Source organism: Scyliorhinus torazame, chromosome 12, assembly GCF_047496885.1.
Source record: "Scyliorhinus torazame isolate Kashiwa2021f chromosome 12, sScyTor2.1, whole genome shotgun sequence".
NCBI lineage: Eukaryota > Metazoa > Chordata > Chondrichthyes > Carcharhiniformes > Scyliorhinidae > Scyliorhinus > Scyliorhinus torazame.
This window is the reverse complement of record NC_092718.1, coordinates 72,349,430-72,363,251: the sequence shown is the minus strand read 5'-3', so window position 1 is coordinate 72,363,251 and position 13,822 is coordinate 72,349,430. Positions and strand designations below refer to the sequence as shown.

At 50.2% G+C, this 13,822-nt stretch overlaps 1 protein-coding gene across 5 annotated transcripts in view; it reads left to right on the top strand.

The window, feature by feature from the left end:
* Positions 1-13,822, top strand: part of LOC140386477 (rho GTPase-activating protein 32-like) — a 310,038-nt gene that overhangs the window by 147,509 nt on the left and 148,707 nt on the right. For all 5 annotated transcript variants that reach the window (XM_072468852.1, XM_072468850.1, XM_072468853.1 and 2 more), the window contains 4 exons: positions 4,751-4,832; positions 6,043-6,099; positions 8,037-8,186; positions 13,587-13,689. In XM_072468852.1, coding sequence (XP_072324953.1) covers positions 4,751-4,832; positions 6,043-6,099; positions 8,037-8,186; positions 13,587-13,689 — 392 coding nt within the window. The remainder of the gene's footprint in view (positions 1-4,750; positions 4,833-6,042; positions 6,100-8,036; positions 8,187-13,586; positions 13,690-13,822) is intronic.

Here is a 13,822-nt window from a genome sequence, read left to right as displayed (position 1 = left end):
TGATCTGTCCGTCCATGGGTCCTGTACACAGTTAAAGTCCCCCCACCATGATTAGTCGGGGATTTTGCCATGAGTTTCTTTATAAACTCAGTTGGGAGCGTACACATTGACCAGGACCACTGGTGCCCCGTCCAGGACACTGCTGACAATCCCCCTTGGTCCATAACCGGCTTTGTCGCGGTAAATGCTGTCCTCTTATTAAGTAGTATGGCTGGGGGAAAGTGAGATGTTTGTAATCCAGGCGAGGGGGCAGGAGAGGAGACTGGGAGAGCTGCCATTTAGAATGGTAGGAAGGAGCTTTCACTATCTGGGAATCCAGGTGGCACGGGAATGGGAGACATTGCACAAGTTAAACTTGTCCCAGCTTGTAGAACAAATGAAGGAGGACTTTAGGAGATGGGAAATGCTCCCGGTGTCACTGGTGGGGAGGGTACAGACCGTGAAAATGACGATCCTCCCCCGATTTCTATTTGTCTTTCAGTGTCTCCCCATCTTTATCCCGAGGGCCTTTTTTAAACGGGTGAATGAGGTCATTTTGGGCTTTGTGTGGGCGGGTAAAACCTTGCGGTGAAGAAAGTGTTGTTGGAGCATAGACGGGGGGAGGGTGGGTTGGCGCTGCCAAACTTTTGTAACTACTACTACTGGGCGGCTAATATAGCCATGATTAGGAAGTGGGTAGGGGGGTTGGGGGGGTGTCGGTGTGGGAGCGAGTAGAGGCGGCATCGTGTAAGAACACAAGTTTGGGGGCACTGATAACGGCACCTCTGCCGTTCTCATCGGCCCGGTACTCCATAAGCCTCCATAAGGTAGTGGCGGTCTGGACCTCAATTTACAACAACCATCCGTTTGTGCCGGGAAGGCTGGATGGAGGGTTTCGGAGATGGCAGAGAGTAGGAATTGAGAGGATGGGAGATCTGTTTATAGACGAGAGCTTCCCTAGCTTGAAGGATTTGGAGGAGAAATTTGAAATGCCAGCGGGGAATGGGTTTAGATATCTGCAGGTACGGGATTTTCTGAGAAGGCAGCTTCCGACTTTCCTGCTCCTGCCACAGGGGAAACAGGACAGGGTAGTTTCCAGAACATGGGTGGGAGAGGGGAAGGTATCAGATATCTACAAAGAACTTATGGAGTTGGAGGAAACCCAGATAGAGGAACTAAAGGACAAGTGGAAAGATGAGCTAGGGGGAGAGATAGAGGCGGGTCTGTGGTGGATGGCTTAAGCAGGGTTAACACATCCTCATCATGTGCCAGGCTTAGCCTGATACAGTTTAAGGTAGTCCACCGGGCACACATGACGGTGGCCCGGATGAGCAAGTTCTTTGGGGTAGAGGACAGGTGCGCGGGAGGCCCAGCAAACCATGTCCATATGTTTTGGGCATGCCCGAAACGTGGAGGGTTATGGCAGGGTTTTGCTAAGGCAATTTCCACAATACTTAAAACACGGGTGGTGCCGAGTCCAGAGGTGGCGATCTTTGGGGTGTCGGAAGAGCCGGGAGTCCAGGGGGCGAGAGAGGCTGACGTTTTGGCCTTTGCCTTCCTGGTAGCCTGGGGCCGGATACTGTTAATGTGGAGGGACGCGAAGCCCCTGAAATTAAAGACCTGGATTAGTGACATGGCTGGGTTTCTCAGCCTCGAGAAAATAAAGTTTGTCCAAAGAGGGTCAATGTTAGGGTTCGTCCGGAGGTGGCAGCTGTTTGTCGACTTTCTCAGAGAAAATTTAAATGTCAGCAGAGGCAGAAATCTAAGGGGGGTGGGGGGGGGAGGGGGGGGTTAGGCTATTGTTTCATTGATTTGGGGCGCGAAGAGCATGATAGGGATTGAAATGTTTTATGTACCATGTTTATGTTGCTGTTATTGTTCTTATTAGAAAAACTACAAATACCCTAATAAAATGTTTTTTTCAAAAGAAATGAAGCAAAAAATGCCCCCCCCCCACCCCCCAGCTCTTGTCCCATAGCAAGAATGGTACATCTGTCCCACCCAGCCCTTTCTTACCCGCAGTCGGTCCTTCTCCCTCGGCTGGGCCTCTTGGAGGAAGACTGTCGGCTTTCAAACTTTTCAGGTGGGCAAATACTCTTGTTCGTTTCACTGGGCTGTGAAGTCCCCTGACATTCCAGGTGACTGTTCTGATGGGAGGATTTTGTTCCACCCTCCTGCGGGTTCAACCATACCTACCCTGTGGATGTGCCTCTGCACCCCCCCCCCGGATGGTTGCCCTTTGTTAGGGGGCCGTCCAAAGTGGCCACGGCCACCGTACTCACCATGTGGCCTCCCCCTGTGCTCTGGGGTTGCCCTTTGTTAGAGGGCCATCCAAAATGGCTGCAGTCACCGTACTCACCATGAGGCCGGGCCCCTGAGTTCTGTGGTTGCCCTTTGTTAGAGGGCCATCCAAGATGGCTGCAGTCACCGTACTCACCACAAGGTCGAGCCCCTGCACTCCGGAGTTTCCCTTTGTGCAGGGGCCACCCAACGTGGCCGCCATGTGGGTGAGCCCCTGCATTCCGGGGTTTCTCTTTGTTTGGGGACCCTCCAAAATGGCTGTTTGCGGTGACATTTTATTCCATGTCGCCATGTGTGGCCTGTTGTAGCGAGCCTAGAGCCCTACCCGCCACCTACCTTGTCCCTTTGTTTCCGTTATGATTCTGTTCCCCTCTGTCTTCTCCCCCCTTCCTATTATTATCCCCCTTCTCTACACCCCCCCTCCCCACTGTTTACCTCCTTAGCTAGCCTCCCACTGGTGGTGTGTACCCCCTCCCCTGTGGGAGATGCTCCGCCGCCGCCCCCTCACACATACCTCCTGGCGCTAGCTTTCCCGATAGTGTGGTGACCCACCTCCTGCGGTCAGTTATAAGTCCATCTTTTACCCGCAATATAGTTTCCCCTCTTTTCATCCTCCTTAGCCTCTCCTGCGCTCCTCCGCGTTCGCCCCTTCCTTCCTACATTTTGGCTCCCAGATTCAGAGTGAGGTGGTACAGTCACCCACAAAGTGTCTCTCAGATCATTTCAGTCCCTCCGGTTGACCTTTTCACTGCTGTCTTTGTTGCTGTTTCCCAGCCCGTTCTCCTGGACAAATCTGTCTGCAGGGGTTGTGAAATAATGCTCCCAGCCCTGGAATGTGACCCGAAGTTTGCCCGGATACAGCATCCCAAATTTCACTTTGCTCTTGTACAGAGTCGCCTTTGCACTGTTGAATTCGCCCGGCATTTGGCCAGGTCTGTCCCGATGTCCCTGATCTGCTGACCTTCCCAGTTGCTGGTTTTTGTTTGCCTGGCCCAGCTTAGGATTCTTTCCCGGTCCTGGGCACGGTGCATTTATGCGATTGCCGCCCTCGACTGCTCTCCGGCCTGGCCCTGTGTTTTGGCCGGAGTGACCTTTGGCTGTGTCTATTTCTGGCAGGTTGCGGAAGCTGTCCCTTCCCATCAGGTTTCCCAACATCTGGGCCACATAGTCCGTGGTGTCCCTGCCTTTGGTTCCCTCCTGCAGGCCCACTATCCTTAAGTTCTAGCACCGTGATCGGTTCTCCTGTTCCTCTATTTTCCCCTTTAGACATCCCCGCGTCGCCACCAACCTCGCTATCTCTGTCTCTTGGGCGGCGATCCAGTTGCTCTGATCCATTGGGGCTCTTTCCAATTCCTTGATGGTGTTCCCCTGGGCCTCCAGTTTTCTCTCTGTCTTGTGCAGGACCACCTGCATGGTGGTCAGGGCCTCTGCGACTGCCACCCTGACCGCCGCTTTGATGTCGGTCTTGATTTCCTCCTTCAGCTCCCTTAACTCCCTGGTGAGGAACTTCCTCCATCCACCCTCCGGTGATGGGTACCCCGTGTGCATCTTGCCGTCCCTCCCGTTCTGGTGTGGCCGGCGTTTCTTTGCCTCATGTGTCCACTGCCTCGACCGCTCGTTGCTCCTCACTTCTGCCACTTTTTGTTTCTTAGTGGCCTCTGAAGCTATTGTCTCTCAACATCATCTCTTGTACTGTCATTAGGTCAGGTGAGGGGATACCTTTTCCCCTGTTCTAGCAGCTATTTTGAGTAAAAGATCCAAATTTGGGGTTCTCAGGAGAACTACCTTTCATGCACCCGCTCAGCACATCCCCGTCACCGGAGGTCTCCAATAGGCGAATATTTCTCAGCTGGAAATCGCCCTCACCACCCAAGGTAACTGGAAAATTTGATATCGGTCTTGCATCGAGAGAAAGTCAAGTAAACCATCAGATGCTCGGTGGGAAGGTTCTACCAGAGATGGCCGCCATTCATTTCTTTCTTTAAGGATCTGGACAGGTTAGAGAGTTAGAGGGGGCTGAGATAGTGAGGGGTAGGTTAGAAATAGGGGTTCCTGGTTCCATTGCACTCATTAACTGCCTTCTTACCTTTGTTTTTTTACTTTATGTTTTTTTTATGAAAGTTATATCGTGTGTATATTTTGGCTATATGTATATTGCTGCTTATATTTGATAATTCAATAAAATGTTTATAAAAAAAAGATATTGCGGGGTGTGATGACCGTCGGGAATTCCGGAGAGGCCTCGCGCGGGATCTATCTTCCGTGTCCCGTCCGGATTCCGGCAGAATGTGGCGGGTAAATCTCACCCTTTGTGTCATCCTCACCACTTGCCTGTCCTGAGAAAAGGCCATAAGACCACGTAAGATGGGAACCGTGCAAAGGGAGGTTTCCTCGGCATGCGGGTGTTAGTTGTGGATTTTGAGTGACTGTCACAGACCCTACCTGACAATATCTCTGGCTCTGTTCCCAGGTTGGATTTTTCCCCAGTGAGTGTGTACAATTGATCAGTGAAAGACCCACTCCATCAAACATCACAACGACAACGAAAGCAGGTCAGAGCAAAACTCAACCAAACTCAGCCAATGTTCCAGCTCCTGATCACTGTCCAGTGATCCCTGGGTTAGAGAGAGAGGAAATCAGCCAGGGTTCCTTCTCCTGATCACTGTCCAGTGATCCCTGGGTTAGAGAGAGAGGAAATCAGCCAGGCTTCCTTCTCCTGATCACTGTCCAGTGATCCCTGGGTTAGACAGAGAGGAAATCAGCCAGGGTTCCTTCTCCTGATCACTGTCCAGTGATCCCTGGGTTAGACAGAGAGAGGAAAAATCAGCCACGGTTCCTGCTCCTGATCACTGTCCAGTGAACCCTCGGTTAGAGAGAGGGAGGGGAAATCAGCCAGGCTTCCTGCTCCTGATCACTGTCCAGTGATCCCTGAGTTAGAGAGAGAGAGGAAAAATCAGCCACTGTTCCTGCTACTGATCACAGTCCAGTGATCCCTGGGTTAGAGACAGAGGAAATCAGCCAGGACACCTGCTCCTGTTCACTGCCCAGTGATCTCTGGGCTGGAGAGAGAGAGGAAATCTGCCAGGGTTCCTGTTCCTGCTCACTGTCTGGTTTCTCTGGGTTAGAGAGAGGGGAAATCAGCCAGGGTTCTTGCTCCTGATCACTGCCCAGTGATCCCTGGGTTAGAGAGAGAGGAAATCACCCAGGATTCCTGTGCCTGATCACTGTCCAGTGATCCGTGGGTTAGAGAGAGAGGAAATCACCCAGGGTTCCTGCTCCTGATCACTGTCCAGTCATCTCTGGGTTAGAGAGAGGGGAAATCAGCCAGGGTTCTTGCTCCTGATCCCTGTCCAGTGATCCCTGGGTTAGAGAGAGAGGATATCAGCCAGGACCCCTGCTCCTGATCACTGTCCACTGATCTCTGGGTTAGAGAGAGAGAGAGAGAGAGGAAATCAGCCAGGGTTCTTGCTCCTGATCCCTATCCAGTGATCCCTGGGTTAGAGAGAGAGGGGAAATCAGCCAGTGTTCCTGCTCCTGTTCACTGTCCAATAGCTATTATCTGTCTTTAACCACGCCATTGCCAGTGTGGGCAGTTGCTGGAACATTGGCACTGGGCTACCTGACTGGCCCACTGACCCACAGAGGGTGCTCTACTGCCAGTGGTACTGTAGCACAGTGGGAGTGGGAAGAGGAATTCTCAGGGGGATGGGAGGCGGTGAGGCTGTTCAGTTGGAATTTGATTGTTCCATTTTCTCCTGTCAGATTGTGAGGTAGCTGGCCAGAAGCCAGTTCCGGCAAATCCACCGTCCCCCACATCAGGTAAGGTTCAATTCGTAATATGAATGGGAGAATGGCGGGGGAATGAGGCTGAGAGGGGGGGGGGGGGGTTGCTGGCAGCAGGAGGGGGTAGGATTCCCTCCTGCGCCATATTCTTTATTCTTCAACTCACAAATATGATCCTCGCGGCACCAAACACTATCTATTTGCAAGAAGGAAAGTCATGGGACGCAGGCCCACATGCGCGCCGACGCAATAATGAGGACGTGTCTGACTATCTGAGGGTCAGTACTGAGGGAGTGCTGCACTGTCAGAGGGTCAGTACTGAGGGAGTGCTGCACTGTCAGAGGGTCAGTACTGAGGGAGTGCTGCACTGTCAGAGGGTCAGTATTGAGGGAGTGCTGCACTGTCAGAGGGTCGGTACTGAGGGAGTGCTGCACTGTCAGAGGGTCAGTACTGAGGGAATGCTGCACTGTCAGAGGGTCAGTACTGAGGGAGTGCTGCACTGTCAGAGGGTCAGTACTGAGGGAGTGCTGCACTGTCAGAGGGGCAGTACTGAGGGAGTGCTGCACTGCACTGTCAGAGGGTCAGTACTGAGGGAGCGCTGCACTGTCAGAGGGTCAGTACTGAGGGAGTGCTGCACTGTCAGAGGGTCAGTACTGAGGGAGTGCTGCACTGTCAGAGGGTCAGTACCAAGGGAGTGCTGCACTGCACTGTCAGAGGGTCAGTACTGAAGGAGCGCTGCACTGTCAGAGGGTCAGTACTGAGGGAGTGCTGCACTGTCAGAGGGTCAGTACTGAGGGAGTGCTGCATTGTCAGAGGGTCAGTACTGAGGGAGTGCTGCTCTGTCAGAGGGTCAGTACATAGGGAGTGCTGCACTGTCAGAGGGTCAGTATTGAGGGAGTGCTGCACTGTCAGAGAGTCGGTACTGAGGGAGTGCTGCACTGTACAAGGGTCAGTACTGAGGGAGTGCTGCACTGTCAGAGGGTCAGAACTGAGGGAGTGCTGCACCATCAGAGGGTCAGTACTGAGGGAGTGCTGCACTGTCAGTGGGTCAGCACTGAGAGAGTGCTGCACTGTCAGAGGGTCAGAACTGAGGGAGTGCTGCACTGTCAGAGTGTCAGTACTGAGGGAGTGCTGCACTGTCAGAGGGTCAGTACTGAGGGAGTGCTGCACTGTCAGGGTCAGTACTGAGGGAGTGCTGCACTGTCAGAGTGTCAGTACTGAGGGAGCGCTGCACTTTCAGACGGTCAGTACTGAGGGAATGCTGCACTGTCAGAGGGTTAGTACTGAGGGAGTGTCGCACTGTCAGAGGGTCAGTCCTGAGGGAGTGCTGCACTATCAGAGGGTCAGTACTGAGGGAGTGCAGCACTGTCAGAGGGTCAGTACTGAGGGGGTGTCGCACTGTCAGAGGGTCAGTACTGAGGGAGTGTTGCACTGTCGGAGGTTCAGTACTGAGGGAGTGTCGCACTGTCAGAGGGTCAGTACTGAGGGAGTGTCGCACTCTCAGAGGGTCAGTACTGAGGGAGCGCTGCACTATCGGAGGTTCAGTACTGGGGGAGTATCACACTGTCAGAGGGTCAGTACTGAGTGAGTGCTGCTCTGTCAGAGGTTCATTACTGAGGGAGTGTCGCACTGTCAGAGGGTCAGTCCTGAGGGAATGCTGCACTGTCAGAGGGTCAGTACTGAGGGAGTGCTGCACTGTCAGTGGGTCAGCACTGAGAGAGTGCTGCACCGTCAGAGGGTCAGTACTGAGGGAGTGCTGCACTGTCAGTGGGTCAGCACTGAGAGAGTGCTGCACTGTCAGAGGGTCAGAACTGAGGGAGTGCTGCACTGTCAGAGTGTCAGTACCGAGGGAGCGCTGCACTGTTGGAGGGTCAGTACTGGAGTGCTGCACTGACTACAAATGACTGATTAGTTACTGGAAATACACAGTCAGCACCAGAGGATCCAATGAGTGATCCCTTTTCTCTCCACAGTGTCTAAGAGACATGGGAAACTGATGGGTTTGCTGCTGAACTTCATGAAATCTCGGCCTACTCGACAGAAACTGAAGCAGCGAGGAATCTTGAAGGAGAGAGTCTTCGGCTGTGATCTGGGAGAACATCTACTGAATTCTGGATTGGATGGTACAACACCAGCACCTGGAGGGAGGGAATGAGAATGATAGGGAGGTAGGAGGGTGAGGAAGTGAGTTAGGAGAGAGGGAGTGAGAGAGAGTGGTGGGAGGGAGAAGTTGCAGAGGGAAGAAAGGAGGGAGAGTTGATAGAGAGAGAGAGAAGGGAAGGATGGAAGGAGGTAGGGAAAGAGAGCAGAGGGAATGTAATAGTGTGGAGTGAGAGTGAGGATGAGGATGAGGGAGGGAGAGTAGAGGGAGTGGGAGAGAGAGGGGGAGGTAGAGAGCAGTGGGATGGAAAGAGAGACAGGGTGGGAGATAGAGCAGATGGAGGGAGAGAGGGAGCGTGGAGTGAATGATTGAGAGGGGAGGGAGGGAGGGACAGAGAGAGGTGAGAGAGAGAGGAGGAGCGGATAGGAAAAGTGAGAGAGAATGGATGGAAGGAGCGATGGATGGATGAATGGAGAAAGAGAGGAAGGCAGAGAGCTTAAGAATAAGGAAGAGGGGTAGGCACAGAAAGTGAAGGAGATGGAGAGACCGTGTCGGGGTGAGAGAGAAAATGAGAGAGGAGGAGGGAGAGAGGGAGGACTTGAGAAGAGGGTAGAAGAGAGGAAGGGAGAGAGAGTGGAGTAAGAGGGTGAGAGGAGGGAGAGAGAGAGAGGGAGAGCGCAAAGGAAGAGAGCGCAGAGAGAGTGAGCGGGACTGAGTTTGGAGGGAGGAGAAAAGGAGTAAATTGGGTGGGAGAGAGAGGAGGGAGGAGCAGTGAGGTGGAGTTAGGACAGATATGAGGGAAAGAGTGAGAGGCTGTAATAGGAGAGGGAGAGAGCACTGTGTGAGAACAGAAGGGGCAGAGAGGGAGAGGTTCGGAAGTGAGGGAAGAGGAGAGAACAGGTGGAGAGAGGAGAGAGATTGAGGGAGGTAGGGTGTGGAGACACTGAGAAGGTGTGAGAGAGCGGGGGGGGTCACTAATTTCATTGTTTTAATTCTGCTGTCTCTCTCTGGGTAACTCTCACTAATCTCACTGTTCTCACTCTGCAGTTTCTCACTGAGTGTTAACCTCTCAAATTTCACTATTCCCATTCTGCAGTCTCTCTCTGAGTGTGTACCTCGCACTACCTTCACTATTCTCTTTCTGCAGTCTCTCTGAGTGTGTACCTCTCACTACCTTCACTATTCCCACTCTGCAGTCTCTCTCTGAGTGTGTACCTCTCACTACCTTCACTATTCTCTTTCTGCAGTCTCTCTCTGAGTGTGTACCTCTCACTACCTTCACTATTCCCATTCTGCAATCTCTCTCTGAGTGTGTACCTCTCACTACCTTCACTATTCCCATTCTGCAATCTCTCTCTGAGTGTGTACCTCTCACTACCTTCACTATTCCCATTCTGCAGTCTCTCTCTGAGTGAGTACCTCTCACTACCTTCACTATTCCCATTCTGCAGTCTCTCTCTGAGTGTGTACCTCTCACTACCTTCACCATTCCCATTCTGCAGTCTCTCTCTCTGAGTGTGTACCTCTCACTACCTTCACTATTCCAATTCTGCAGTCTCTCTCTGAGTGTGTACCTCTCACTACCTTCACTATTCCCATTCTGCAGTCTCTCTCTGAGTATGTACCTCTCACTACCTTCACTATTCCCATTCTGCAGTCTCTCTCTGAGTGTGTACCTCTACCTCTCACTACCTTCACTATTCCAATTCTGCAGTCTCTCTCTGAGTGTGTACCTCTCACTACCTTCACTATTCCCATTCTGCAGTCTCTCTCTGAGTATGTACCTCTCACTACCTTCACTATTCCCATTCTGCAGTCTCTCTCTGAGTGTGTACCTCTCACTACCTTCACTATTCCCACTTTGCAGTCTCTCTCTGAGTGTGTACCTCTCACTACCTTCACTATTCCCATCTGCAGTCTCTCTCTCTCTGTGTACCTCTCACTACCTTCACTATTCCCATTCTGCAGTCTCTCTCTGAGTGTGTACCTCTCACTACCTTCACTATTCCCACTCTGCAGTCTCTCTCTGAGTGTGTACCTCTCACTACCTTCACTATTCCCACTCTTCAGTCTCTCTCTGAGTGTGTACCTCTCACTACCTTCACTATTCCAATTCTGCAGTCTCTCTCTGAGTGTGTACCTCTCACTAATATCACTATTCCCACTCTGCAGTCTCTCTCTGAGAGTGTACCTCTCACGACCTTCACTATTCCCATTCTGCAGTCTCTCTCTGAGTGTGTACCTCTCACTACCTTCACTATTCTCTTTCTGCAGTCTCTCTCTGAGTGTGTACCTCTCACTACCTTCACTATTCCCACTCTGCAGTCTCTCTCTCTGAGTGTGTACCTCTCACTACCTTCACTATTCCAATTCTGCAGTCTCTCTCTGAGTGTGTACCTCTCACTAATATCACTATTCCCACTCTTCAGTCTCTCTCTGAGTGTGTACCTCTCACTACCTTCACTATTCCCATTCTGCAGTCTCTCTCTCTGAGTGTGTACCTCTCACTACCTTCACTATTCCCATTCTGCAGTCTCTCTCTGAGTGTGTACCTCTACCTCTCACTACCTTCACTATTCCAATTCTGCAGTCTCTCTCTGAGTGTGTACCTCTCACTACCTTCACTATTCCCATTCTGCAGTCTCTCTCTGAGTATGTACCTCTCACTACCTTCACTATTCCCATTCTGCAGTCTCTCTCTGAGTGTGTACCTCTCACTACCTTCACTATTCCCACTTTGCAGTCTCTCTCTGAGTGTGTACCTCTCACTACCTTCACTATTCCCATTCTGCAGTCTCTCTCTGTGTGTGTACCTCTCACTACCTTCACTATTCCCATTCTGCAGTCTCTCTCTGAGTGTGTACCTCTCACTACCTTCACTATTCCCACTCTGCAGTCTCTCTCTGAGTGTGTACCTCTCACTACCTTCACTATTCCCACTCTTCAGTCTCTCTCTGAGTGTGTACCTCTCACTACCTTCACTATTCCAATTCTGCAGTCTCTCTCTGAGTGTGTACCTCTCACTAATATCACTATTCCCACTCTGCAGTCTCTCTCTGAGAGTGTACCTCTCACGACCTTCACTATTCCCATTCTGCAGTCTCTCTCTGAGTGTGTACCTCTCACTACCTTCACTATTCTCTTTCTGCAGTCTCTCTCTGAGTGTGTACCTCTCACTACCTTCACTATTCCCACTCTGCAGTCTCTCTCTCTGAGTGTGTACCTCTCACTACCTTCACTATTCCAATTCTGCAGTCTCTCTCTGAGTGTGTACCTCTCACTAATATCACTATTCCCACTCTGCAGTCTCTCTCTGAGTGTGTACCTCTCACTACCTTCACTATTCCCATTCTGCAGTCTCTCTCTGAGTGTGTACCTCTACCTCTCACTACCTTCACTATTCCAATTCTGCAGTCTCTCTCTGAGTGTGTACCTCTCACTACCTTCACTATTCCCATTCTGCAGTCTCTCTCTGAGTATGTACCTCTCACTACCTTCACTATTCCCACTCTGCAGTCTCTCTGAGTGTGTACCTCTCACTACCTTCACTGTTCCCATTCTGCAGTCTCTCTCTCTGTGTGTACCTCTCACTACCTTCACTATTCCCACTCTGCAGTCTCTCTGAGTGTGTACCTCTCACTAATATCACTATTCTCATTCTGCAGTCTCTCTGAGTGTGTACCTTTCACTACCTTCACTATTGTTGCTCTGCAGTCTCTTTCTGAGTGTATAACTCTGATTAATTTCACTATTCTCACTCTGCATTCTCTCTCAGTGAGCAGCTTTCACTATTCTCATTCTGCAGCCACTCTAATTGTCTAACTCTCACTAGTGTCACTGTTCTCATTCACCAGTCTCTCTCTGAGTGTGCACTCTCACTAATTTCACTATTCTCATTCTGCAATCTCTCTGAGGGTGTAGCGTTCACTAATTTCACTATTCTCCTTCTGCAGTCTCTCTCTGAGTGTGTACCTCTCACTACCATCACTATTCCCATTCTGCAGTGTCTCTCTGAGTGTGTACCTCTCACTACCTTCACTATTCCCATTCTGCAGTCTCTCTGAGTGTGTACCTCTCACTAATTTCACTATTCTCATTCTGCAGTCTTTCTGAGAGTGGAGCTTTCATTAATTTCACTATTCTCATTCTGCAGTCTCACTCTGAGTGTGTCCCTCTCACTGCCTTCACTATTTTTTACTACATTCTCCCTATGAGTGTGTAACCCTCACTAAGTCCTGTATACTCACTCTGCAATCTCTCTGAGTGTGCAATCCTCAATAATTTCACTCCTCTCATTTTGCAGACTCTGAGTGTGTATCTCTCACTAATTTCACTATTCTTATTCCACGGTCCCTCATGAATGTGTAACTCAGACTGCTTTCACTATTGTTGTTCTGCAGTCTCTCTCTGAGTGTCACTCTCACAAATTTCACTATTCTCACTCTGCAGCCCTCTGATTGTCTAACTCTCACTAATTTCATTATTCTCATTCCACAGTCTCTCCTGGAGTGCGCCACTCTCACTAATTTCACTGTTTTCACTCTGCAGTCTCTCTCTTAGATGTAACTCTCAATATTTTCACTATTCCCATTCTGCAGTCTCTCTCTAGTGTCTAACTTTCACTAATTTCACTATTCACATTCGGCAATCTCTCTCTGAGTGTGCAACGTTCACTACCTTCACTATTCCCATTCTGCAGTCTCTCTGAGTGAGTAACTCTCACTCACGTCACTATTCCTACTCTACAGTCTCTCACCTGGTGTGCAGTTCTCACTAATTTCATTATTCTCATTCTGCAGTCTCTCTCTGAGTGAGTAACTCTCACTCGTGTCACTATTCTTACTCTGCAGTCTCTCACCCGGTGTGCGACTGTCACTAATTTCACTATTCTCATTCTGCAGTCTCTCTCTGAGTGAGTAACTCTCAGTCATGTCACTATTCTTACTCTGCAGTCTCTCTCTGGGGTGTAACTCTCTGTGTGGATGTGTGTGTAACTCTCTCTAATTTCACTATTGTCATTCTGCAGTCACTCTGAATGTGTAACTGCCACTGATTTCACTATATTTACTCTGCAGTCTCTCTCTAAGTGTGTAACTCTGACTCATTTCATTATTCTCTTTCCGCAATCTCTCTCTGTTTGTGTAACCCTGACTAAGTTCACTATTCCCATTCTGCAGTCTCTCTCTAATGAGAGTGTAACTCTCATTAGTTTCACTATTGACATTCGGCAGTCTCTCTCAATGCGTAACTCTCACTATTCTCATTCTACAGTCATTCTGAGTGTGTAACTCTGCCTAATTTCACTATTCTCATTCCACAGTCCCTCTCTGAGTATGTAACTCTAACTAATTTCACTATTATCGTTCTGTAGTTTCTCTCTGACTATGTAACTCCCACTATATTCACTATTCTCATTCTGCAGTCCCCCAAGTGTTGAGAAGTTGCTCCGAATTTATCGAGGAACACGGGATTGTTGATGGGATATACCGGCTCTCTGGAATCTCTTCCAACATTCAAAAATTACGGTAAACAAGCCCAACCCACCATCTCCATCTCTCAGAGCACAGACAGACCTCTTCTCTATGCCTCCCTCACCCTCTCTCCATCACAGGATTCCACCCTCACTATCTCTCCATCAGAGGATTCCACTCTCACCAT